Here is a 27,539-nt window from a genome sequence, read left to right as displayed (position 1 = left end):
TACATGGTGTGGAAGTCAGACCATATATCCAGCTCACAGCAGCATATGATAGCTCCAAGTGCTAAGCCTTACCTGAAGCATTGGCAGAGTTTGGGTCAGTATCTTGGCTGACTGCATGATGAAGGAGGAGGATTGCAGCCAGTCTTCAGAGTACATCTTTAGGTTGGCAAACTGCTGCAGAGTGGCATTGGACTGGAAGACAAAGCAGAAGAACACTGTCAAATGCAAATAGTGGATGTGCTTGTTTGTGTGGGTGTAGGTGGGTGGGTGGGGGAGGGGGGCAGGTACCTTCTGGATGATGGCTCTGGTCAGGGGTGTGTCAGGGCTGTAGAGGACCTGGCCTAGTAGCATAGGCTTGAGGAAGGCCCAGGCGATGGCTCCCCCAGTGGTGTTCACCATGTCCAGGTAGAGGCTCATGCAGAACGGAGCTGCAAAGCGGAAAAAAAAAGAAGCTTGTTGTGGTAACACACGTCACTGTCAAGCGCATAGAAGTCACGTTTTTTTGGTGAGAATTTGTTCGTCTCCGAACATGTCTAGCGCAAGGCGGACTCCTACTGGCATCGCGAGGGATCTTGAACTTCTCCACCAGGTCATCGATCTTGTGGTCCTGCTGTGTGGAGGGGTCAGACGCGTCCATGAGGGGCAGCTTGGAGATGCCGAGCAGAGACATGATGCCGTGGTTGCAGACTGCCTTGGACACGGTGGTGAATGTGGCTTTGCTGGACATCACAGACTGTTTTCCTAGCACCAGCTACAGGGGATACAAACAGGTTCAAAGGGAATAACAAACAATGTTTTTTTTCCCCTTTCAGTTTGTTTATGTCCAAACAGCCAGGCAGGAGTTTGGGGGTTCAGGATCAGTGTTACATGAACTATAATGTCATGGCTGACTACAGATGGACGATAGAGGAATGAGGAAGATAATGTCTTGTGAAGTTAATAGGGTCTTGTGGGAGTACAGAAGACAGGTTCAAAATGGAGAACAGCTGGACTGGGAGTTGGAGGCCGGGAGTCCAGAAAGAGACAGCGGGAGCAGAGCACTACTCACACCACGGAACTCTGGGTTTGCCACCAGGTTGAGGTCACCGATGGAGAGCAGGTAGTCCTGCAGGCGGTTGATGGAAGGAAGCAGCTTGCCCATCATGTCTATCAGAAACTTGGCCATCTGCAGCATGATCCCCACCACGCTCTGCAAATCACTGGACAAGACCAGCTGATGGAGGAAAGCACACACATACACACACACACACACACACATGAAAACACGTACGGCTCTATTTTGAACACGCTGTTAGTGTACACCATCTATCTACATGTGCATCAAATCAACTGGGGTTGCATTGACTGAAGAAACAAATGTAATCACAACAAAAACACCATGGCATGCAAAGCTGTAAAACCTGTACAGTACGACATATGCCAATTTACTTTTCGGCACTGTGCCTGTCAAGAGTGACAGCATTGTGAAGAAAAGTTGACAATACCCATTCATTTACTTTGAGGACTAACAAAGAAGACCGCGTTAATTGTGACCTTTCTCGTCTGACAAACCTAACACCTGGAAACAACATTCCTCCAGTCCCCTATTGTCTACTGTGTGTTTTAACTCTAGAAACCATGACAGTGCGAGGGAAAGGCCTCTTACCCTGTAGATAACACTTTCCAAGTTGATGTGGCGGGCCATCAGCACAATGAAGTTGTACCACTGAACAGGTGGCAGGGAGCAGAACATCCTGAAGATGACCTGGTCTGTGAGGTTCATGGTCAGGCTGGCAGGGTTGTCGCAGTAGCGCATGTTAACCAGCCAGGACAGGATCTGTAGCAGAGAATGGAGCTTAGGCAACAGTCATGACTATATTCAGATGGCTGGTCAGATGGCTGAGCGGTTAGGGAATCGGTCTATTAATCAGAAGGTTGCCAGTTCGATGATGTTGTGTCCTTGGGCAAGGCACTTCACCCTACTTGCGGGGTGAAAGGCCCTGTACTGGATAAGAGTGTCCCTGTACTTACTGGAAGTCGCTCTGGATAAGAGTGTCTGCTAAATGACTAAATGTAAATGTATATTCACTTGATTTGATTGTCAGACCCTTTACAGAAGCAGGTTGAGAGGGCAGTGATGTTACCTGGAGGTTGCTGCTAGGCAGATTGGTGTCAATCAGCAGCTCTACCGCCTGTATCGGGATGTCTGTGTGAGTCTGGATGTCCAGAAGAAACGCTGTCTTGTTCCTCAGGATCTCAGACACTTTGGCCACTCCTGGTCACCCAAGGGTATATTGGGAGAGTTTTGTAAGTGACGACTGCATCATTTATAAATTCAACCAAATGCTAATGCTTCGTTCTGTGTGTACGGTACAATTGGTGGTTCAATAAAAAAAAAACTGAGAATGATTTCTGTCGTCTTGCACTATTCCAAGTGGGACAGAAGCGTACAGTACCTAGACCAGTCATGTTGATGTTGAGTTCCATCACGGAGCTGACGTTCAGACCAAACGCATCACTGAACATGGAGGTCCTGAAACACACAAACACAAGTGTTCACGTGTGATTCCAAAACAGTTTGAGAAAAACATACGCACTCACGTATATTGTTATTCGATTAATTTTTTTAAAGCAAAGGTTTACCAGTTAGTCTGGACATCGTAGGTCATGGGGTCTCCGATGAAAGTTTCAAAGAGGGCATCATACAGGTTTGAGCTGTCCTGGACCAGATTCTTGGTGAGCTCATACATGGCCTGGGTGACAGGCAGCACCGTCTCACACAGCAGCCCCTGACTGACAGACATACTCTGCAGCAGCTGCTGAATGGAGCCCGTCTTCTCTATGGCACACACCTAGGACACACAGCATACCACACAACAAACCATGGCGGTGAAAGTGAGTGTAGATCCAGTGAATAAGTCCAAAAGATACATGGTAATACGTTTTCAATGCTTGCTCTCTGGGTGTGCATGGGAGTGTGCCTCGAAACAATGCTGTGTTATTGTGTTAGGTGTTTGTTTGTCTCATCCTAGAAGCTGACTGGAGACAAGCTGTTAATTTCAGTATTGACACACAGCTTCCCGCCCCACAGAAAATTGGATGTTAGATGATCTAACCGTGGACAACATTTGGTTCAGTATCCTGCGGAAATTTTCATCTGTCCAAGTGGTGTTGATGAGTAAATGGCCTGACTGGATGGCGCGCTGCAGGAGGGCCAGGTTCTCTGAATAGTAGAAAGTGAGAGAGAATCAAGTAAATGTAAAAATAAATGGTCACATACATGATTATACATGGTACAATATGCAGTGAAATGTGTTGTTGTACCTACAACCACTTAAATAAAATAGAATTAAAGGATACTAAAAAGAGACTGTATAAAAAGAGATACATTACAATAAATAAAACAAAATAAATAAAAGAGAGAGAGAGAGAGTGAGATTGGGGGAAGGGGCAGAGGGGGAAGGGATGAGCCTCGATAAGTCTCAAAGGTGACAAAGCAACACCATATCCCTTTGGGGACCAATAGGAAGAGCCTCATTTACAGTCAGGCATCATGTGACTTAAATAGAGCTTTGAAATCCACAAACAGGACGGGAGGGTAGCCCAAATTCTGCAGTGTCATGTGGGAGAACAGGTCTGACAAGTCCCAAAGGTGATAGCTGAGAGAACTTTCCAGCGAAACTTCTATTTGTCATAGGATATGGCAATCAGGAGCTACTTACATGTTTTAAAGGTTCTCTGTTATCTGAGCTTCACATGAGATGAGAGGAACAGCAGATCAGGGCTCCTGAGTGGAGGCATACTCATTCAAAGTTTAGAATGTTACAAACGTTTTGAAGTTTAGAACGCACTACTTCAAAATAAATTGTTTCGATATTGTTTTGTTTGTGAAGTTGAGCGCAATCAAAAGGGTATTATACACACATGTAGTTTACGGTGTATTGTTTTTGCCCTTCATTTAAATTAGAATGTATAGTCTCTGTGTGTGTGTTAAGGCTCACATTGAAGGAGTAAGTGATTAAATCATATGTTAAGGTGTTTAATTATTTTAGTTGGAGAGAGCTACAATACATTCTGTGTCATCTGAAACTCCTGCAAAGCGGCAATTAAACATATAGTGGATTCCACGCACATGACCTAAATCCATTATTATTCTGTTACAATGCAACAGCATTAGCTATCATTTAACAGGTTTCACAAGAACGGGGAGCAGGGTGAAGGTTAAAGAGGGGGGAGGAGTTGATTCATACAACTTGTTTGGCAAGTCATGTGAAATTATGCCTGGGAACACGCAAATTGTCACATACATGATTATACATGGTACAATATGCAGTGAAATGTGTTGTTGTACCTACAACCACTTAAATAAAATAGAATTAAAGGATACTAAAAAGAGACTGTATAAAAAGAGATACATTACAATAAATAAAACAAAATAAATAAAAGAGAGAGAGAGAGAGTGAGATTGGGGGAAGGGGCAGAGGGGGAAGGGATGAGCCTCGATAAGTCTCAAAGGTGACAAAGCAACACCATATCCCTTTGGGGACCAATAGGAAGAGCCTCATTTACAGTCAGGCATCATGTGACTTAAATAGAGCTTTGAAATCCACAAACAGGACGGGAGGGTAGCCCAAATTCTGCAGTGTCATGTGGGAGAACAGGTCTGACAAGTCCCAAAGGTGATAGCTGAGAGAACTTTCCAGCGAAACTTCTATTTGTCATAGGATATGGCAATCAGGAGCTACTTACATGTTTTAAAGGTTCTCTGTTATCTGAGCTTCACATGAGATGAGAGGAACAGCAGATCAGGGCTCCTGAGTGGAGGCATACTCATTCAAAGTTTAGAATGTTACAAACGTTTTGAAGTTTAGAACGCACTACTTCAAAATAAATTGTTTCGATATTGTTTTGTTTGTGAAGTTGAGCGCAATCAAAAGGGTATTATACACACATGTAGTTTACGGTGTATTGTTTTTGCCCTTCATTTAAATTAGAATGTATAGTCTCTGTGTGTGTGTTAAGGCTCACATTGAAGGAGTAAGTGATTAAATCATATGTTAAGGTGTTTAATTATTTTAGTTGGAGAGAGCTACAATACATTCTGTGTCATCTGAAACTCCTGCAAAGCGGCAATTAAACATATAGTGGATTCCACGCACATGACCTAAATCCATTATTATTCTGTTACAATGCAACAGCATTAGCTATCATTTAACAGGTTTCACAAGAACGGGGAGCAGGGTGAAGGTTAAAGAGGGGGGAGGAGTTGATTCATACAACTTGTTTGGCAAGTCATGTGAAATTATGCCTGGGAACACGCAAATTGTCACATACATGATTATACATGGTACAATATGCAGTGAAATGTGTTGTTGTACCTACAACCACTTAAATAAAATAGAATTAAAGGATACTAAAAAGAGACTGTATAAAAAGAGATAAATTACAATAAATAAAACAAAATAAATAAAAGAGAGAGAGAGAGTGAGATTGGGGGAAGGGGCAGAGGGGGAAGGGATGAGCCTCGATAAGTCTCAAAGGTGACAAAGCAACACCATATCCCTTTGGGGACCAATAGGAAGAGCCTCATTTACAGTCAGGCATCATGTGACTTAAATAGAGCTTTGAAATCCACAAACAGGACGGGAGGGTAGCCCAAATTCTGCAGTGTCATGTGGGAGAACAGGTCTGACAAGTCCCAAAGGTGATAGCTGAGAGAACTTTCCAGCGAAACTTCTATTTGTCATAGGATATGGCAATCAGGAGCTACTTACATGTTTTAAAGGTTCTCTGTTATCTGAGCTTCACATGAGATGAGAGGAACAGCAGATCAGGGCTCCTGAGTGGAGGCATACTCATTCAAATTTAGAATGTTACAAACGTTTTGAAGTTTAGAACGCACTACTTCAAAATAAATTGTTTCGATATTGTTTTGTTTGTGAAGTTGAGCGCAATCAAAAGGGTATTATACACACATGTAGTTTACGGTGTATTGTTTTTGCCCTTCATTTAAATTAGAATGTATAGTCTCTGTGTGTGTGTTAAGGCTCACATTGAAAGAGTAAGTGATTAAATCATATGTTAAGGTGTTTAATTATTTTAGTTGGAGAGAGCTACAATACATTCTGTGTCATCTGAAACTCCTGCAAAGCGGCAATTAAACATATAGTGGATTCCACGCACATGACCTAAATCCATTATTATTCTGTTACAATGCAACAGCATTAGCTATCATTTAACAGGTTTCACAAGAACGGGGAGCAGGATGAAGGTTAAAGAGGGGGGAGGAGTTGATTCATACAACTTGTTTGGCAAGTCATGTGAAATTATGCCTGGGAACACGCAAATTGTCACATACATGATTATACATGGTACAATATGCAGTGAAATGTGTTGTTGTACCTACAACCACTTAAATAAAATAGAATTAAAGGATACTAAATAGAGACTGTATAAAAATAGATAAATTACAATAAATAAAACAAAATAAATAAAAGAGAGAGAGAGAGTGAGATTGGGGGAAGGGGCAGAGGGGGAAGGGATGAGCCTCGATAAGTCTCAAAGGTGACAAAGCAACACCATATCCCTTTGGGGACCAATAGGAAGAGCCTCATTTACAGTCAGGCATCATGTGACTTAAATAGAGCTTTGAAATCCACAAACAGGACGGGAGGGTAGCCCAAATTCTGCAGTGTCATGTGGGAGAACAGGTCTGACAAGTCCCAAAGGTGATAGCTGAGAGAACTTTCCAGCGAAACTTCTATTTGTCATAGGATATGGCAATCAGGAGCTACTTACATGTTTTAACGGTTCTCTGTTATCTGAGCTTCACATGAGATGAGAGGAACAGCAGATCAGGGCTCCTGAGTGGAGGCATACTCATTCAAAGTTTAGAATGTTACAAACGTTTTGAAGTTTAGAACGCACTACTTCAAAATAAATTGTTTCGATATTGTTTTGTTTGTGAAGTTGAGCGCAATCAAAAGGGTATTATACACACATGTAGTTTACGGTGTATTGTTTTTGCCCTTCATTTAAATTAGAATGTATAGTCTCTGTGTGTGTGTTAAGGCTCACATTGAAGGAGTAAGTGATTAAATCATATGTTAAGGTGTTTAATTATTTTAGTTGGAGAGAGCTACAATACATTCTGTGTCATCTGAAACTCCTGCAAAGCGGCAATTAAACATATAGTGGATTCCACGCACATGACCTAAATCCATTATTATTCTGTTACAATGCAACAGCATTAGCTATCATTTAACAGGTTTCACAAGAACGGGGAGCAGGGTGAAGGTTAAAGAGGGGGGAGGAGTTGATTCATACAACTTGTTTGGCAAGTCATGTGAAATTATGCCTGGGAACACGCAAATTGTCACATACATGATTATACATGGTACAATATGCAGTGAAATGTGTTGTTGTACCTACAACCACTTAAATAAAATAGAATTAAAGGATACTAAAAAGAGACTGTATAAAAAGAGATAAATTACAATAAATAAAACAAAATAAATAAAAGAGAGAGAGAGAGTGAGATTGGGGGAAGGGGCAGAGGGGGAAGGGATGAGCCTCGATAAGTCTCAAAGGTGACAAAGCAACACCATATCCCTTTGGGGACCAATAGGAAGAGCCTCATTTACAGTCAGGCATCATGTGACTTAAATAGAGCTTTGAAATCCACAAACAGGACGGGAGGGTAGCCCAAATTCTGCAGTGTCATGTGGGAGAACAGGTCTGACAAGTCCCAAAGGTGATAGCTGAGAGAACTTTCCAGCGAAACTTCTATTTGTCATAGGATATGGCAATCAGGAGCTACTTACATGTTTTAAAGGTTCTCTGTTATCTGAGCTTCACATGAGATGAGAGGAACAGCAGATCAGGGCTCCTGAGTGGAGGCATACTCATTCAAATTTAGAATGTTACAAACGTTTTGAAGTTTAGAACGCACTACTTCAAAATAAATTGTTTCGATATTGTTTTGTTTGTGAAGTTGAGCGCAATCAAAAGGGTATTATACACACATGTAGTTTACGGTGTATTGTTTTTGCCCTTCATTTAAATTAGAATGTATAGTCTCTGTGTGTGTGTTAAGGCTCACATTGAAAGAGTAAGTGATTAAATCATATGTTAAGGTGTTTAATTATTTTAGTTGGAGAGAGCTACAATACATTCTGTGTCATCTGAAACTCCTGCAAAGCGGCAATTAAACATATAGTGGATTCCACGCACATGACCTAAATCCATTATTATTCTGTTACAATGCAACAGCATTAGCTATCATTTAACAGGTTTCACAAGAACGGGGAGCAGGGTGAAGGTTAAAGAGGGGGGAGGAGTTGATTCATACAACTTGTTTGGCAAGTCATGTGAAATTATGCCTGGGAACACGCAAATTGTCACATACATGATTATACATGGTACAATATGCAGTGAAATGTGTTGTTGTACCTACAACCACTTAAATAAAATAGAATTAAAGGATACTAAAAAGAGACTGTATAAAAAGAGATAAATTACAATAAATAAAACAAAATAAATAAAAGAGAGAGAGAGAGTGAGATTGGGGGAAGGGGCAGAGGGGGAAGGGATGAGCCTCGATAAGTCTCAAAGGTGACAAAGCAACACCATATCCCTTTGGGGACCAATAGGAAGAGCCTCATTTACAGTCAGGCATCATGTGACTTAAATAGAGCTTTGAAATCCACAAACAGGACGGGAGGGTAGCCCAAATTCTGCAGTGTCATGTGGGAGAACAGGTCTGACAAGTCCCAAAGGTGATAGCTGAGAGAACTTTCCAGCGAAACTTCTATTTGTCATAGGATATGGCAATCAGGAGCTACTTACATGTTTTAAAGGTTCTCTGTTATCTGAGCTTCACATGAGATGAGAGGAACAGCAGATCAGGGCTCCTGAGTGGAGGCATACTCATTCAAATTTAGAATGTTACAAACGTTTTGAAGTTTAGAACGCACTACTTCAAAATAAATTGTTTCGATATTGTTTTGTTTGTGAAGTTGAGCGCAATCAAAAGGGTATTATACACACATGTAGTTTACGGTGTATTGTTTTTGCCCTTCATTTAAATTAGAATGTATAGTCTCTGTGTGTGTGTTAAGGCTCACATTGAAAGAGTAAGTGATTAAATCATATGTTAAGGTGTTTAATTATTTTAGTTGGAGAGAGCTACAATACATTCTGTGTCATCTGAAACTCCTGCAAAGCGGCAATTAAACATATAGTGGATTCCACGCACATGACCTAAATCCATTATTATTCTGTTACAATGCAACAGCATTAGCTATCATTTAACAGGTTTCACAAGAACGGGGAGCAGGGTGAAGGTTAAAGAGGGGGGAGGAGTTGATTCATACAACTTGTTTGGCAAGTCATGTGAAATTATGCCTGGGAACACGCAAATTGTCACATACATGATTATACATGGTACAATATGCAGTGAAATGTGTTGTTGTACCTACAACCACTTAAATAAAATAGAATTAAAGGATACTAAAAAGAGACTGTATAAAAAGAGATAAATTACAATAAATAAAACAAAATAAATAAAAGAGAGAGAGAGAGTGAGATTGGGGGAAGGGGCAGAGGGGGAAGGGATGAGCCTCGATAAGTCTCAAAGGTGACAAAGCAACACCATATCCCTTTGGGGACCAATAGGAAGAGCCTCATTTACAGTCAGGCATCATGTGACTTAAATAGAGCTTTGAAATCCACAAACAGGACGGGAGGGTAGCCCAAATTCTGCAGTGTCATGTGGGAGAACAGGTCTGACAAGTCCCAAAGGTGATAGCTGAGAGAACTTTCCAGCGAAACTTCTATTTGTCATAGGATATGGCAATCAGGAGCTACTTACATGTTTTAACGGTTCTCTGTTATCTGAGCTTCACATGAGATGAGAGGAACAGCAGATCAGGGCTCCTGAGTGGAGGCATACTCATTCAAAGTTTAGAATGTTACAAACGTTTTGAAGTTTAGAACGCACTACTTCAAAATAAATTGTTTCGATATTGTTTTGTTTGTGAAGTTGAGCGCAATCAAAAGGGTATTATACACACATGTAGTTTACGGTGTATTGTTTTTGCCCTTCATTTAAATTAGAATGTATAGTCTCTGTGTGTGTGTTAAGGCTCACATTGAAGGAGTAAGTGATTAAATCATATGTTAAGGTGTTTAATTATTTTAGTTGGAGAGAGCTACAATACATTCTGTGTCATCTGAAACTCCTGCAAAGCGGCAATTAAACATATAGTGGATTCCACGCACATGACCTAAATCCATTATTATTCTGTTACAATGCAACAGCATTAGCTATCATTTAACAGGTTTCACAAGAACGGGGAGCAGGGTGAAGGTTAAAGAGGGGGGAGGAGTTGATTCATACAACTTGTTTGGCAAGTCATGTGAAATTATGCCTGGCAACACGCAAAGAGCACTTTTGGTTGGCTGCCAGATTGTGGCTGCAGTGTCAATACAACTGCCACAATGGGAAGAACAATTAGTCACAGTGTTGAGTGGAAGAGGAGACATCGAGGAAGATAGAAGGGAAAGTTAACTTGGCAAAAATATATGCCCCTCTAGGGATTCCTCATCTTACCACTAATGAGAGTATGATGTACATTCCTCTTCATCAACTCTGTCTGAATTCAATCAGCAAGATTCATTCCATTGTGATTCTCACACCTTGCCACTGTGGTGGTTTGAATGATGAGTTGGTTCAGAGGAATGGACTTACCATGAGATTCTGCGGCCAGGCCTCGGGTGATGTTCTTGATGAGAGGAGCAAAGGGGAGGTCCTCAGGGACCCTGTCAGCTATGTCTAACAGCACTATTGACAACCTGAGGGAGTTTAATGGTTTTATTGAAATGGGGTTAACATCCTTATATTATATAATCAACACTCAAATCTAAAATGAACTTGGATGGATCCTGGAGAACCAATAAGGGCTTCAATCAATTTACTCGAAGGGAATGAAGCAATAATTAATCGACTTACTACAGACCCTGTCCTGTGGGTTAATTTGGATCAGAGCTTCTGCTAAGCAAATACATAATTATAGTCACAATATTATTTTAAAACGTCCAAAACAAAGCCAACTCACTTGTGTGTCCAGTTGGTGTCGTTGATCATCAGGAGGTGCCCTGTGTTGATATTCACTCCCTGAAGAACCACCTGCGCCAGGTTGGCCTCCATGCTGCCGTTGGCTTGGCCCAGCAGGGTGTGAACACTCTGGAGGAGCAGCTGGGTGATGTCAACCGCCTGGGCCAGAGGTTGTTGGCCGGACTGCAGCACTAGCAGCAGCTTCCGTATGGTGTGTTCAAGGTCTCCTACAATGCTGCCTGTGCTCTCTAGGCCTGGGGCTGACACGGATGCCAGGAGGGTCTGGATGGAGCTGGCCACGACATTCATGGCGCCCTCTATGTCTCCGGTGGCGGCAGAGTAGTTGAGACTGGTGGCAGTTATTTCCAGGACGTGAAGCGAGACATTGAGGTACTTTTGGCCCTCAGCCGGTAATAGAGGCATCAGTGTGCGAACTGCCTGGTTCAGGGACATGAACACGCTGGGAATGTGGGTGGCAGAAGTGGGAGTCATTAGGCCCTGCCACAGGCTCATAGACACTTGCTGGGACACCACAGAGAGGACCTGAACCATGTCCCGTATACCAATGTCTTGGGACACAGGGGTGTGGGTCATGTTGAGCATAGCTAGTATAGACATGGTGACCTGGCTGGAGATCCCCAGGAAGGCCGGGGGGATCTGGGCCGTGTTGGACACTCCCGAGAGGGCGGAGAGGAGGTGTTGCTCTAGGGGCAAGATGTATATCCTCTGGTCCTCAGGTAGTAGGGCTACTAGGGCACGGAAGGTCTTTTTGACCATGGCCTCCTTTTCCTGATCATTGCTAAATGTGAGGTTGGCATCAGTGAGATTCCATAGCACTTGTGTAGCCAGGGCGCTATTTAGGATGAGAGGGTGGGTGATTGTCTGAATTGACTGTCCGTTTGGAAGGGTGGTCTCACCCTTGAAAGTCAGGAGGTGGTCCAGAGAGTTGGAGATGATGTGGCTAGCCTGCACCATCTTCTCCAGATCCCTGGGGAAAGCCACCAGCAGGGCTAGACCTTTCAACATCTGCCCAGAGGTGTTGAAGTACACAAGGTCTTCAGCAGAAAGGTAGGAGGAGAAGGTGCCGATGGTCTGATCTAAAGCCAGCAAGTAGGGAGCCAGGGTCATCTGGGCTTCAGGCCTGGTCACCGTGTTGAGAATGTGACTGATGATAGCAGTGACTTTAGGAGCAACATCTGTGACCTCCATCAGGTTCTCAGACAAGATGTTGTTGACAGCAGAGAGGAAGTTGACCGCGACGTTCTGGCCCTGGCCCTGTCCACTGACTATTTGAGCAATCGAGTCACTGAGCTGTTCCACAATGTGTCCCACCCTCTGGGCAATGTTGACAGACGGCTGCTGGGAGAGCACCATGGCTACGTCCACTATCCTTCCAAGACCCACAGTCAGCTTATCCATATTCGCCAGCGACTCCAGACTCCAGCTCTCTTTACCCAGTTCCACAAATAGGCTTTCATAGATCTTCCACTGAGTCGGAAGGGTTAGGAGGGAGAGAACACCCAGAGCTGTGTCGATGGCCTCGTCTTGGGAGGAATTCATGGTAAGGTCCCAGGTCACCCCTTTCACGACCACAGCCAGGTCCGGGTTGGCCAGGAACATGTGGCTGGTCTCCATGATCTCAGGAAAAGTGGGGGGGACGGAAAGGGCCCGGAATAGAGAAGCATAGTCAATGTAGAACAGGTCTATGAAGTCATCCATGGGTTCTCTCCTGGGCTCCCACATAGCCTGGCGTCTGGTCCTTCTGGTTAGGGTCCGGACGCCCATCTCATCCTGAATTTGGCTCAAGTATTGGTCCATGGGGCCAAGCACATTGCTGGAGCTGGCTATCTGTCTCAGCATCATCAAAAGGTTCCCAGCCAGGTCAACAAACATGTTGGAGTCTATAGGTAGAGGGACACCCATCTGGGTTAAGGTGGACAGGAGGGCTTTTACCACCTCGTACATCCGGGGCAGGGTCTCGCTAACCAGGTCTACCCCTGAGGCCTGGGTCGAACCCCACCAGACACCGAACTCAAGCACCTTCTCCAGGATCAGACTGGTGTCCTTGGCTGCCAGCAACTGTTCCATGACCCCGTAGACCATAGGAACGTCTCCCAGCATTTGCATTTGGATGACCTGTTTAACCACATCCTTTATGAGACCATCGATGGAGTTACTTTCTGGCCCAGAGAACAAGCCACTGTTCAGGATAGAGCTGAGAGTGTCAGAGGGTAAATTGGTTCCTGTCAGAAGAATCTCCAACACCTGCATGATGAGGTCCTGGGCTGAGGTGGTGTTCTGCAGGAGATGACTATTCTCCATGGTGTAGTTGATGGCCATCTCCAGGGGTTTGGTATAGGGCTGTATGCTTGGGTCCAGGGCCTCCATCTGCTCTAGGGCCAACCTGATGCCCTCCATACTGGGGAGGTGAGACAGAGAGAAAAAGGTAGAGAGAGAGAGATGGTAAGTATGACTAGTAAAAGTGACTAGATTTTTCTGAATAATGAGTGTTAAAGACACTGTATTGCATATCTTCCTGTATTTACTCACACAAAAGCATTCCCCAAACTATATTTTCCTTATTATTATTTAGTTGAAGCCTTGACAATTGACAGTTACATATTACCACTGTGACCAATGACAAAAAAACACTACACATTTACCTTGATGTATTCACCTACAGATGAATAATGTGATTATCATCACTACTGAGTTTATAATCCAAAAATGATAGACCGAGAAATCAATATGAAGGCAGAGATCCAGCTATCAAAATAACTATCAGGGGAAGAGTACATCTATGTTTAATGCAAAATGTTATGTAATTCCCTAACCCTAACCCTTCCTTTGGATTACAAAAAGGGGCTGATATCTGCAACCTGGCTTTGGCTGATAATATCAGCATGTCTGTTGTACTATAAGAGCATAATGCTCTGCCTGTTGCCTTTGTTATTCCACCATGGAGCGTGAAAACATCCTCTGACTCTGTCTACATTCAAATCCTCAATAGTGATTGTAATGTCGGATCCCTGTTCTGACAATAGGCTGCACCTCTCCTATTTTTAGGCATACACATTCAATTGTGGACATTAGATCATTTCAACATAAGTCATGTGGGAAGGGCTGGTGGCCACCTCTGTCTTAGCTGCATTCCGAGGAACATGGCATTCCACTGAGCCTGGGTGGCAGGGCTCACGACTACTTCTCCCAGCTGGGTGAAATGATACAACAAGACCGAGGTCAGCTGCTCAGAGACACGTGTGAGATTGGCGTTGACCCAGTAAAGAGACCGCAGAGCTGCCACAATCCCAGCAGCTGTACCATTCACTGATCCTGCAGCCATCGCCATTCCCTGTGTGGACAACAGGCAGATTGTGGCTCAGTCCCTGTATCGGTGGACCGCTGGTTTAACTGGTGAAGTCACACTGCCATCTAGTGCCCAATGTTTCACATATCTTTTTACGTTGCAGAACAAAACGTTGGTGGGATTCAGTGATACTCCAACTGGTGGAGGAATACCTTATTACTCACAGTCATATTATTATTCAGAGTGGCAAAGAGTTGATTGGATGCCTCGAATGACTTTATAACCGGCAGCAGGCTGATGTTACACCACATTTCCAGGGTGTCCGTACTGAGCCCAGCCGCCTCTCTAACCTGATCCCAAACTTCCAGAACATTCCTGCACTCCAAGGCCTCGTTGCTCGCATTGTCCTATGGAGAGATAACAACAGTGAGTAAACGAGTCATCATATTTCAATGGTTTGCTAACAGAAGGTCAGTTCAGTGAGAATAGTTGGCTTGAAAAGGTTTAACAGGACAAAAGAGCTTCATTCCATCAATGGAAAGGGCAGGGACAGCTCACACAAGTATCTATGGGGCTCTGAAAGACATACTCTCTTCCTCTCTTGTCTTTTCTTCCTCTCTATGTCTCTTCCTCTCTCCTATATTAGACATATATTGCACTTTCTGATATTAAGCATTCAAGTCAGTAGTACATGTACATGACGTGTATCTGTACAGGGCAATTTGGTTTGTACTCCTAAGATGAGGCAAAACACAGAGAATCAGCATTGGTAATCAAAGATCAGTGGTGTCAGAATCACAATACATTTTATGCTGACAGACAAAGGCTATTTCTCAGCACTGTGCAGGTGTGTCTTGTTTCTGAGAAGGCATGCACGGAATGACATGACATTCTGTCTGGCAGCCTTAGATGTGTTCTAAGATTTGTGTTTGACAAAGACACAATAGCGTTAAGGCACATGGAAGAGGCACCTGGAAGACTACAGCAGACGTTTTTAGAGAATGCATTCTTTCCCTTGTTGGTTTTAACGGAGATAAGCCAACCGGTCTGTAGTGCAATAAATGGTCCTTGTAATGAGCATGCCATTATTTACGGTAGCATGCAAGAACACTTTTCTTGTTCACTCAACCAGTGTCACGGATACTGTGAGAACACTTCAGACTGCCCTTCTAACCTGTATGGTAGATTCCACAGTGTTCTGGATGGCGTGGGACATTTGCTCCAAAACATCAGCAATGTTCAGCTGACTGGCATTAACAGAATGCACAATCTCTGATATCAGAGTAGTTAGGGGTATCTGGAAGCTGATTATCAGATCTGGGGAGTACAGAAAAGATATGACGCACAATGACAACTTTTCGACAATTCAGGAATTCCCTCTCAAGTGATCTATAGTCTTTGACAGACATTTTTGTTACACAAAACACAAGCAAAAAACACAATACAATGCTTCAGTGCTCGGTTGCTCAACACAAGACTAAATGTTTTATGCAGACGCATAGCATGCTACATGTTTCTACAAAAGGGCCGGCTAAAAGCAATAGGTGTAAGCTTTGTTGTCGACTGTTAATGGAATGTTTACTGCTTCCCTCACCTGTCTCAGCCTTCAAGTTTTGAACTAGAGCTCCCACAACACCCCTCATCACAGACACAGCAGGGGGCACAGAGTCCCAGCAGGAGGACCCTCTGACGGTCAACAGCAGATCCCCCAGGATCCTTTGCAGCCTGCCAGACACAATAAACACATGGAACACTTAGGACAAAAGTACATCTCATAAAATAAAAGATGGACTGATTAATAAAGATGAATAAAATGTGCTTCCCACAATGATCAGCTATACAAACAACAACTGAACACAATATCCCATTACCCAACTTCTATGATTACATATCTCTTTGGCAATTGCCTCTCCATTCAATTTCTCTTCTTCCCTGGTTGGGTAATCTTTTGACTTACTTGTCCCAGGTGGGCTGGTCGGCCTGTCCAGTGAGGATGTCTACGATGATTGTGTTGATATCATTAAACATCTCAAGGGATGGGATGGTTGCAGTCATGCTTTGTTCTTCAAGGATGAGGGGAACCAGAGACTGCAGAAGACTTTCCATCTGAAAGAGATACACATGTAACATTAGCTATGACTGAACTTTCATTTGATTTAAAAGTGACTAGGTAATGAGTGTAAAGGGTGGGAGAGCCATCCTTTCTTCTACAGAATAAACGTAAATAACTAAATAGAGCTATTCACTAATTGGCGTAATTCATAAGTTGGAGAAAAAAGTATAGTTTGTAAATGGATAGTTATTTTGTGTTCACCGTGCATTTTCTTTTACAAGCGCGTTAATATGAACTTTTAGGTATGTTGGAAAAACCGCAGATACTGTACGATACATTGATATCTACTTGATCAAATCTGTCATGTATTGTGGTTGGCATCAATTAAGAAATGCGCAACTTATGCAAAACATAACATGTAAAAAGATCTCTGGAGACAGCCAAGGTTTTTCTATAGTGGGGTTGGGAAATATACATTATTACATCTTTTTCAAGAAATCGGACTGTACTAGCCTTACCTGGTTAGTAATTTGAGCAATGGTTTCAACAGTCATGTTTTCAAAGCTCGGCCAAAGGGTTGCAGTGCCTGTGTAAAATAACATTGATAACATGAACAACTGAATGCTTTTCTTAATAGCTGTGTGAAATAGTATTCATCAAACAAAAAAATTCAGAAAGTGAAACCTTCTATAGTTAGCCATGTTAGTACATGGTGTTTAAAATGTCTGCCAACTACTCATGAAAGGGTGTTGTTAATGAAATGTATGCTGCCAGGCTGACAACGTCAGAGTCCATTAGGACGGTACATCCGACACACCTGTGGTAAATAGCTGACTGACCTTGGCTGGGGTCCAAGATGAAGTGACTGATGCTCATGATCACAGACATATAGGCTTGTGTACTGTTGTCAGGGGGCAAGAGACTCTGAACTGTGCTCAGCTCACCCAGAATGCTGAAATCAAGAGCAAAATTAACCATCATCATCCGCAATACTACTGACAGTTTTGTCATATTTATGAAGGTAAAATATGCTTGTGTGCTATGGTCTTTCACCCACATTTCAGTTTTGTCATTCTTTTTATTGAAACAGTTTGAGACATCTTTATCCATTTACTCCTCTGAAGTCAAAGGGAACATAGAAGAATACCCATGATAACATGACTCACATCTCATTCAATTTGTCTGGGCCACCAGCTGTGGAGATGATCTGAAAGTATGTGCGCATGAGTTTGATTCCAGGCAGGAGGTATTCAGCAGCCATTGGGATCAGGTTCTGGATGAGTCCTTCTCCTCTCCACAAGATGTCCAGGGTGAGGTTACGGGCCTGGGCATAGGCCATCTCAGGTCTTAGGGCCAGGAGGAGTGAACTGTGAAGTACTCCCATGATGTTGTCACTGACTGAGGGAGGCAGGGGACCAGTCATGGCAGTCAAGTTACTCAGCACAGTCCTGGCTGCATTCAATATGGCTCCAATGAAGAGATCACTCTCCAAGCCGCCTGGTTGGCTGGCCACCAATAGCACCTGGTTCAGGGACTGGGTGATCTGGTCGATGAGGACAAGGTAGGCTTGTTCACTGGGTGCGAGAAGGGTTAAATTCATGCCTTGTTCCCCGATGATGAGTGGCAGCAGAGAGTTTAGAAGGCTTCCCATCTGACAGAGAAAAAAAAAGTGTAACTTTTCTAATTTGTCAATATTTACCATATATATTTTAGCATTGCCTTATTATTTTCCTGGAACTGATATTTACTATCAAGCTGGTAAAACCACAACTATATACACTGATATATACAGGATGTGATCAAACAAGTCTGGTATTTTGGCTGGCATTGTGTCATAAATGGTCAAATCATTCCAAACATGACGTGAACTTGTTTGTCTATAGCAGGGTTGGGAACTATAAATATGTACTTTGCATTTAGGAAGAAGCAAGACTACAGTATACTAGTCTTACCTGATTAGTAATTTGAGAAATATCGTCAACAGTGATGTTTTCAACAGTGATGTTTTCAAAGCTTGGCCACAGGATTGTGTTGCCTGTGTAAAATAACATTGATAACATAAACACATGAACGTTTCTCATAACAGTTGGCTAAAAACAGTATTCAATGGATACAAATTCAGACAGTGAGGCCTGTCTGGCAGATAATCATGAAAGGTTTCAGTAATGAAGTGTATACTGCCAGCTTGACTAAATCAGTCCATTAGGACGGTACACCCAAAACACCTGTGATGAAAAGTTGACTGACCTTGGCTGGGGTCCAAGATGAAGTGACTGATGCTCATGATCACAGACATATAGGCTTGTGTACTGTTGTCAGGGGGCAAGAGATTCTGTACTGTGCTCAGCTCACCCAGAATGCTGAAATAAAAGGAAAATTAACCATTATCATCCTCAATACCAGCAACAGTATTATCATATTCTGCTCCTAAAGGTAAAATATGCTTGTGTGCTGTGGTCTTTCATCATCATTTCAGATTTGTAATTATGTGTATTTAAACTACATGAGCCATTTTTATCCATTTACTCCTCTGACATCAATGGGAACATAGAAGAATACCCATGATAACATGACTCACATCTCATTCCATTTGTCTGGGCCACCAGCTGTGGAGATGATCTGAAAGTATGTGCGCATGAGTTTGATTCCAGGCAGAAGGTATTCAGCAGCCATTGGGATCAGGTCCTGGATGAGTCCTTCTCCTCTCCACAAGATGTCCAGGGTGAGGTTACGGGCCTGGGAATAGGCCATCTCAGGTCTTAGGGCCAGGAGGAGTGAACTGTGAAGTACTCCCATGATGTTGTCACTGACCGAGGGAGGCAGGGGACCAGTCATGGCAGTCAAGTTACTCAGCACAGTCCTGGCTGCATCCAATATGGCTCCAATGAAGAGATCACTCTCCAAGCCGCCTGGTTGGCTGGCCACCAACAGAACCTGGTTCAGGGACTGGGTGATCTGGTCGATGAGCACAAAGTAGACCTTCTCACTGGGTGTGAGAAGGGTTAAATTCATGCCTTGTTCCCCGATGATGAGTGGCAGCAGAGAGTTTAGAAGACTTCCCATCTGACAGAGAAAAAAAAAAGTGTAACATTTCTCATTCTTGAAAACGATAAACTTATCTAAAACCGACTGTTACATTTTACAAGTAACAAGGTATGGAGAGGAAAGGGTGGAACATCAAAAACTGAGAATTTTGTATTCAATTGGGACACTGAAAACCCACACTAGGGCTACTGACAGGCTGGCTTTAGGACACAGTTAATTCCTCCTCATCAGAATCAGAATCAGAATGGGATTTATTCGCCATGAAAGTTTGCACAGACAAGGAATTTTCTTTGGCAGGAAGGTGCATACAATAAACATATACCTAAAATTTAAATATGTGGACTATCTATACTAAGGGTACATAAACTAGCAGTACTAAGTGGGATTAGAATAGAATTAAATATACAATAAAATAAAATATAAGTTGCCGTAAATTACAATATAAAAATACAAAAATACAAATATTACAAAAAATACAAATGTACAAGATACCATTTTGTAATGCAGTGCAAAAAGCAGTGTGTTTTAAGCAAGAAGTCATTAGAGTCAGTGTGGTCCCTTGGCCTTGTTGAAGAGGCCAACAGCGGAAGGGAAGAAACTGTTTTTGTGGCGTGAGGTATTGGTCCTGATGGACCGCAGCCTTCTGCCGGAGGGGAGTGACTGAAACAGGGAGTGTCCAGGGTGGGAGGAGTCGGCCACAATCTTCCTCGCTCGCCTCAGGGTCCTCGAGGTGTGCAGGTCCTCGAGGGTAGGCAGATTGCAGCCAATCACCTTCTCAGCAGTGCGGATGATACGCTGCAGTCTGCTCTTGTCCTTGGCAGTGGCAGCAGCGTACCAGACGGTGATGGAGGAGGTGAGGATGGACTCAATGATGGCTGAGTAGAAGTGCACCATCATTGTCTTTGGCAGGTTGAACTTCTTCAGCTGCCGAAGGAAGTACATCCTCTGTTGTGCTTTCTTGATGAGGGAGCTGATGTTCAGTTCCCACTTGAGGTCCTGGGAGAGGATAGTGCCCAGGAAGCGGAAGGACTCCACAGTGTTGACTGGGGAGTCACACAGGGTGATGGGGGTGAGTGGGGCTGTGTTCCTCCTGAAGTCCACAACCATCTCCACTGTCTTAAGAGCATTGAGCTCTAAGTTGTTCTGGCTGCACAAGGTCACCAGGTTGGCCGCTTCCCACCTATAATCAGACTTGTCTCCACCAGAGATGAGCCCAATAAGGGTGGTGTCGTCCGCAAACTTCAGGAGTTTGACGGACGGATGACTGGAGGTGCAACTGTTGGTGTACAGGGAGAAGAGCAGAGGAGAAAGGACGCAGCCCTGAGGTGATCCGGTGCTGATGGACCGGGAGTCAGAGACTTGTGTTCCCAGCTTAACGCACTGCTTCCTGTCAGACAGGAAGTCTGTGATCCACCTGCAGGTGGAATCAGGCACGTTCAGCTGGGAGAGCTTGTCCTGAAGCAGGGCGGGGATGATGGTATTGAAGGCAGAGCTGAAGTCCACAAACAGGATCCTGGCATAGGATGCTGGGGAGTCCAGGTGCTGTAGGGTGAAGTGGAGGGCCATGTTAACTGCATCGTCCACAGACCTGTTGGCTCTGTAGGCAAACTGCAGGGGGTCCAGTAGAGGGTCAGTGATGGATTTAAGGTGTGCCAGCACCAGGCGCTCGAAAGACTTCATTACCACAGAGGTCAGGGCGACGGGTCTGTAGTCATTATGTCCTGTTGGCCTTGGCTTTTTGGGCACAGGGATGATGGTGGAGGACTTGAGACAGGCTGGCACATGGCATGTCTCAAGGGAGGTGTTAAAGATGTAGGTAAACACCGGAGACAGCTGGTCAGCGCAGTGCTTGAGGGTGGCTGGAGAGACAGAGTCCGGCCCAGCTGCTTTGCGGGGATTCTGCCTCTTGAAAAGTCTGTTAACTTCACCCTCCTGAATGGAGAGAGTCGTCACTGTAGAGGGGGGGAGGTGGGAGGCCTCCTGGGTGGGAAGGGGTAGTTCAGGACTGTCCGATTGTCTTTCAAATCTGCAGTAGAACTCATTCAGGTCGTTGGCCAGGCGGGAGTCGTTAGTGGAGTGGGGGGCTCTGGGCTTGTAGTTGGTAATCTGCCTGAGCCCTCTCCAGACAGAAGCAGAGTCATTTGCAGAGAATTGGTGTTTTAGTCTCTCTGAGTACAGTCGTTTAGCCTCCCTCACCGCCTTGCTAAACCTGTTCTTCGACTCCTTGAAACTGTCTTTGTCCCCACTCCTAAACGCGGCCTCTTTCTCTGACCTCAACCTTCTGAGTTTAGCTGTAAACCAGGGTTTGTCGTTGTTGTAGCTTACCCTGGTGCGTGTTGGTATACAGCAGTCCTCACAGAAGCTGATGTATGATGTCACAGCCTCTGTGAGCTCATCCAGACTATTGGTAGCAGTCGTGAACATGTCCCAGTCAGTGCAGTCCAAGCACGCCCGCAGATCATTTGTCAATATTGACCATTTATATTTGACCATTGCCTTACTATTTTCCTGGAACTGATATTTACTATCAATCTGGTAAAACCACAACTATATCAACAGATATATAAAGTATGTGATCAAATATGTCTGGTATTTTGGTTGGCATCGTGTAATAAATGCTAATATCATTCCAAACATGACGGGAACATGGATCTCTGGAGACAGTCAATGTTTCTCTATAGCAAGGTTGGGAAATATAATTACATACTATGCATTTTGCAAGAAGCAAGACTACAGTAAACTAGTCTTACCTGATTAGTAATTTGAGCAACGTTTTCAACAGTGATGTTTTCAAAGCTCAGCCACAGGCCTGTGTTGCCTGTGTAAAATAACATTGATAACATGAGCAAACAAATGTTTCTCTTAACAGTTGGCTGAAAACAGTATTCATTGGATAAAAAGTCAGACAGTGTGGCCTGTCTGGTAGATAATCATGAAAGGTTTTCAATAATGCAGGGCATACTGCCAGCTTGACTAAATCCGTCCATTAGGACGGTACATCCGACACACCTGTGGTGAAAATCTGACTGACCTTGGCTGGGGTCCAAGATGAAGTGACTGATGCTCATGATTACAGACATATAGGCTTGTGTACTGTTGTCAGGGGGCAAGAGACTCTGAACTGTGCTCAGCTCACCCAGAATGCTGAAATCAAGAGCAAAATTAACCATCATCCTCCGCAATACTACCAACAGTTTTGTCATATTTCTGCTCCTAAAGGTAAAATATGCATGTGTGCTATGGTCTTTCACCCACATTTCAGATTTTTCATTCTTTGTATATAAATGGTATGATACATCTTTATCCATTTACTCCTCTGAAGTCAAAGGGAACATAGAAGAATACCCATGATAACATGACTCACATCTCATTCAATTTGTCTGGGCCACCAGCTGTGGAGATGATCTGAAAGTATGTGCGCATGAGTTTGATTCCAGGCAGAAGGTATTCAGCAGCCATTGGGATCAGGTCCTGGATGAGTCCTTCTCCTCTCCACAAGATGTCCAGGGTGAGGTTACGGGCCTGGGCATAGGCCATCTGAGGTCTTAGGGCCAGGAGGAGTGAACTGTGAAGTACTCCCATGATGTTGTCACTGACTGAGGGAGGCAGGGGGCCAGTCATGGCAGTCAAGTTACTCAGCACAGTCCTGGCTGCATTCAATATGGCTCCAATGAAGAGATCACTCTCCAAGCCGCCTGGTTGGCTGGCCACCAATAGCACCTGGTTCAGGGACTGGGTGATCTGGTCGATGAGGACAAGGTAGGCCTGTTCATCGGGTGTTAGAAGAGGCGCTATTGTCTGAAGCAGCTTGAAGAGGTCTTGGCCTGGGACAGTGATGCTCATGGAGCTGTTGTTCCATTGGAGCATGCTGGTGATGACAGAGGTCACGTGGGGGTCTCTCAGCCAATGAAGTGTTATGTTAAGGTACTTCTGGACCAAGGTGTCAACCATGTTCAGCATGGATGAGTTCAAATCTGGTGGGTACTCCATGCCCTGGTAATAGTCATTCTGGAGCTGAAGGTTTTGCCTCACCTGTTCCATGCAAACTTGGAGTATATTGGCAACTGCCTGCCCTATATTGCTAACCTCTGTGCCATCTATGGGATTGTGGGTGTTTTTGATTAGGTCTTCAACCTGATTGCTGACAAAAAGGGAAAACTCCGTTTGAGAGATCTGCAGGGCCAGCTGCATCTCGGTAATGTAGTAGAAAGGGTGAAGGAGCTCGGAAAAATTGCTGGTGCTTGTCACATTTTCCAACTTCCTCAAGTACCACTGGGCGATCTCCAAATACACCTTCTGGGCATATAACGATTCCTCCAGCAGAGTGGAGTTCAGTGTATGGAGAGGATATTGTCCCGAAGAGGCCAAGTAGAGTAGACCCTCCACTATACTAAGCTCATTGCTCACTTGCTGGATGGACTCGAGGGAGAGGGGTTTGATGTTCTCTCTAATGCCTGCCAGGGTGCTGGTTAGGGCCTGCATGATAGATGTAGGTGAGCCTGAACCAGAAGCAGATGCTAAGCCGATGCTAACAGACTGGTTGACCAGGATTGGGATAACAGCGACGAGTGCGGTGTAATTTGACTGGCTGCCTGGAGGCATGGGCAGGTGCTGGATGAAGCCACTGACTCCATCAATCAGCTCCAATGCACACTTAGCTGGACTGGTGTCAGCCACACCCATGTTGGCTGTTATGTTCATAGGTTGGAGCTCCAGGCACTGAGGAACACTGGCAATGCCCAAGATGTTAGCCAGGAGGTCGGGAATGTTTGCCGCTCCAGCCAATGTGGCAATTCTATCCAGTTGCCATAGGGTGAGGTTCGATTGTCTGAGAGCCTCCTGGAGAGCAGATATGCTGATGTTGGGCTGACTGGTGACCTGCTGGAGGAAATTAAGGATCTGATTCACAGACTTCATAAGGGCCTCTGGAGAGTAGGACATGTTGGTCTCATCTGTCCAGGACAGGAGCAGAGACAGAAGGCTGCCCGTCACAGAGAAGGACTCTGCGGTCACCAGGTTAGGATTAACTGGCCCCAGCTGGATAGTGATGTTTCCGCTAGTCGATAACATTGCTTCAGCAGCCTGAGAGAGGATCTGGAAGACCTGGGAAACAGCAGATGTGCAGTCTTGCCCTGTCACTGAACAGGCTGTTAAGCTCTCCACCAGGGCCTGAGTGTGTTTGATCAGGCCCATGAAGCGCTGCTGGAGCTCAGGAGGTAGGAGGGCTCCAAACTGTTGCATAACTGCACCCAGGGCTGCCTGCTCTCCTGCCTGGCTGAGGGCCTGGAGGGAGGCGGGAGAGAGGATCTGGAGAAGGTCCACTACAGCCAGATGGAGATCAGTGACCTGGGCCATAGTCAGGTTCCCTCCAGGCAGCAGTAGCTGATCGTACCTGAGTAACTCGATGGCAGAAGCCAGGAACCCCTGTAGCTGGTGAAGGTAGCCCAGGATCAGCGCTGTTGGGTCATTGTTGGGGGCTTCGAGCACCTGTTTCAAGAGTTCCAAAGCCTGTAGGACTGTGTCGGTGATGCCTGCTGATGTGTGATTGGTGAGAGACTTGAGGATCTCCCTAAGAAAGGCCAGGTCTGTAGAGTTTAGAGAGCTTGTGTAGGTGAGCAGGCCGTCTCCAAGGCTAAGGGACAGAGGCAATGTGAGGTTCATGTTCATGGACAAGAACTGCATGAGCAAGTCCTCCAACTCAGCTTGTGAGTTACAGACTGGCAGGCCGGTGAAGAGTTTTTGGGTGTTCCAGCCCACTTCCAGGGCTATGGTTAGGACAGAGGAGGCGTTAGGGGGACCCTGCGTCCACAAAGCCTCCAAAGGCCTCAATCCCAGAGCATCAAGCAAGTTGTTGAGGAGAAAGAGGGAGAGCTTGGGATTGAACTGCTCCATGCTCATCAAGTTGGAAATAAGATGGATGTTCTTGTCCAGAGCATGTGTCACATTGACCAGGAAGCTGGAGATAGAGCCGTCTCCTGGTATTACAGCTGGGGAGCTGAGATACTTCATGAGGGTGGCTGTATAGAAGTCTCTGTAGATTCCTTGAACAAAAGCCAATGACCCTTGCACATATCTGAGGGAGAAAGAGAAACACAGTTATCCTGCATTTAACACATTTCAAGATGAGTAACCCTATTTCGGACTTGTTAAAGCTTTAGCACATTTCCTCAAGCTGTTTTTGGACATAATCAGTATTCTGTCACATCCATCCATCCATCCATCATCTTCCGCTTGTCCGGGGGTCGGGTCGCGGGGGCAGCAACCTAAGCAGGGAGGCCCAGACTTTCCTCTCCCCGGCCACTTCCACCAGCTCTTCCTGGGGGACCCCGAGGCGTTCCCAGGCCAGCCGAGAGACATAGTCCCTCCAGCGTGTCCTGGGTCTTCCCCGGGGCCTCTTCCCCTTCCCACTGGGAAGATTCTGTCACATTCACATACAAATTACACTCCAATAGTCTGGTATGTGATGTTACCTAAGTAAGGCTGCAGGATTGCCTGGAAAATCCTGAAGCAGAAGTGCTGTGGTAGGAATGAAGTTCTCCCAGGTGAAACCAGTCTGACATGCGGGCACGAATGTCTCAAGATCAAGAGTACCTGATAAGAATTATAATGGGGGCTTATAACGGCTAAATACTAAATTCAAGTTAATAATTGTATTGGTATTTGAACTGTTCAGTGCTGTTCTGTTCTTTAAGTCAGATTTCCTATTATAAAAATGCACAAAAACATAGCGTAGGAACTTAGATTTAGACAAATTACAATTTCCATAAACACTTTCTTGCTGTAATGTGAAGATACATTGATCAACAAGTATCTCTGTTTGTTACACTCACAGGTTGGAGGTCCAGTTATATTGGGTTGGTATGTCATTATCCAGTACGCAATGTGAAAGTATGTCTCTATGGAGGGCCACATCGTGGTCATTTGGAGTTCAGACCCCATTGTCCCCAATGCCCCTAGACCCCTGGGAAAAAAAAAACACATGGTTGAGTAAAAGCCGCCTATTTTAATAATATATTGTATGAAGAAACACAGTAACCTTACACCACATTTGCATCACACACATTTTTCCGACACCCACACTGTTCTGCAGACATTTTTTTTATTTTTCGTTTGTTTGCTCTAAAGAAAACCAAACATAGTGCTGCCCTATACAGCTTCCCTACACAGCTTCCCACACATATCCTCATACAGCAATTTCCACAATTTATCCAAGGTTCATAGTTATGTCATAGTTATGATTGTCAACCATCTGGAACCCTTACTGTTGCCTGGTGTCTGATTCACAGTAAACCAGCCCACTTTCCACCCGTCAACACATCACACAGTTGATAACATTTTATTGGGCAAAATCTTTTTTCATAGGGCTTGAAATTGTATGAAATGGTTAACAAATGTAGTTTTAGGCAATTTTGATCCAAAAGTTTAACAATATTCCAATATACTGTATGTCAATATATATATGCATATCAAGTTGCTGTGTACCCTGTTACAAGGTAAACTGACCTTGTCATGATAATTTCTTGCCAGTCGACAGTTACGTTCTCTGGAACCCAGGCCTCAAAATAGTCCTTATAGAACCCTGTGAAGAATCTCTCCAGGAACGCACCGAAGCGTAGCGAGGTGGCTGATAGCCTGTGCCACTCAGAGAGAATCATGGGTAAAGTGACGTTGAATGATTCTTTGCCTTGGACCACATCCACGAAGAGTGTCGCCTAAGGAACATAATGATGGGACACAAATGAGAAGTTCTATGCTTAGAACTAGAGTCAAATCTCTATAATATGCTAAGTGGTTTGAGAAGCTATAACTCAAAAAGCTGGTAAGTCTACAGCAGAACTCTAATCTGACCTTCAAAATAACAGGCATCCACTCGGCCAGCAGGTACTGTTGTAGGTGGGAGTCATTGCCTGGGCAAATCATGGTCACCCAAAGCCTTGGGTCCATGGTGCTTATGGTAGTCAGTGGTTTGAGAAGCTCCTCACACTTGACGGTGTCCTGTTTCACCAGAACCTTTGGGGATGACAATGAAGATAAACCAT

General features: G+C 44.4%; 2 protein-coding genes across 2 annotated transcripts in view; one reads left to right on the top strand and one right to left on the bottom strand.

The window, feature by feature from the left end:
* Positions 1-27,539, top strand: part of LOC134017416 (eIF5-mimic protein 2-A-like) — a 206,182-nt gene that overhangs the window by 100,099 nt on the left and 78,544 nt on the right. The gene's annotated exons all lie outside the window — the stretch shown is intronic.
* The window catches only part of abca12 (ATP-binding cassette, sub-family A (ABC1), member 12), a 58,237-nt gene that overhangs the window by 19,733 nt on the left and 10,965 nt on the right, over positions 1-27,539 (bottom strand). The window contains exons 15-43 of the mRNA XM_062456231.1: positions 27,349-27,510; positions 27,004-27,212; positions 26,331-26,461; positions 25,971-26,091; positions 22,865-25,573; positions 22,532-22,644; positions 22,251-22,318; positions 19,034-19,518; positions 18,703-18,815; positions 18,408-18,490; positions 17,622-18,106; positions 17,295-17,407; positions 16,974-17,041; positions 16,360-16,508; positions 15,997-16,127; positions 15,577-15,719; positions 14,627-14,809; positions 14,230-14,447; positions 11,097-13,514; positions 10,730-10,833; positions 3,096-3,202; positions 2,623-2,831; positions 2,436-2,512; positions 2,124-2,254; positions 1,646-1,816; positions 1,049-1,213; positions 556-751; positions 289-428; positions 73-192 (exon numbers count right to left, since the gene is read on the bottom strand). Of these exons, the coding sequence (XP_062312215.1) occupies positions 73-192; positions 289-428; positions 556-751; positions 1,049-1,213; positions 1,646-1,816; positions 2,124-2,254; positions 2,436-2,512; positions 2,623-2,831; positions 3,096-3,202; positions 10,730-10,833; positions 11,097-13,514; positions 14,230-14,447; positions 14,627-14,809; positions 15,577-15,719; positions 15,997-16,127; positions 16,360-16,508; positions 16,974-17,041; positions 17,295-17,407; positions 17,622-18,106; positions 18,408-18,490; positions 18,703-18,815; positions 19,034-19,518; positions 22,251-22,318; positions 22,532-22,644; positions 22,865-25,573; positions 25,971-26,091; positions 26,331-26,461; positions 27,004-27,212; positions 27,349-27,510 (9,522 nt within the window). The remainder of the gene's footprint in view (positions 1-72; positions 193-288; positions 429-555; positions 752-1,048; positions 1,214-1,645; positions 1,817-2,123; positions 2,255-2,435; positions 2,513-2,622; positions 2,832-3,095; positions 3,203-10,729; positions 10,834-11,096; positions 13,515-14,229; positions 14,448-14,626; positions 14,810-15,576; positions 15,720-15,996; positions 16,128-16,359; positions 16,509-16,973; positions 17,042-17,294; positions 17,408-17,621; positions 18,107-18,407; positions 18,491-18,702; positions 18,816-19,033; positions 19,519-22,250; positions 22,319-22,531; positions 22,645-22,864; positions 25,574-25,970; positions 26,092-26,330; positions 26,462-27,003; positions 27,213-27,348; positions 27,511-27,539) is intronic.

Source organism: Osmerus eperlanus, chromosome 3, assembly GCF_963692335.1.
Source record: "Osmerus eperlanus chromosome 3, fOsmEpe2.1, whole genome shotgun sequence".
Taxonomy (NCBI): Eukaryota; Metazoa; Chordata; class Actinopteri; order Osmeriformes; family Osmeridae; genus Osmerus; species Osmerus eperlanus.
This window is presented reverse-complemented; position numbering and strand designations above follow the sequence as displayed.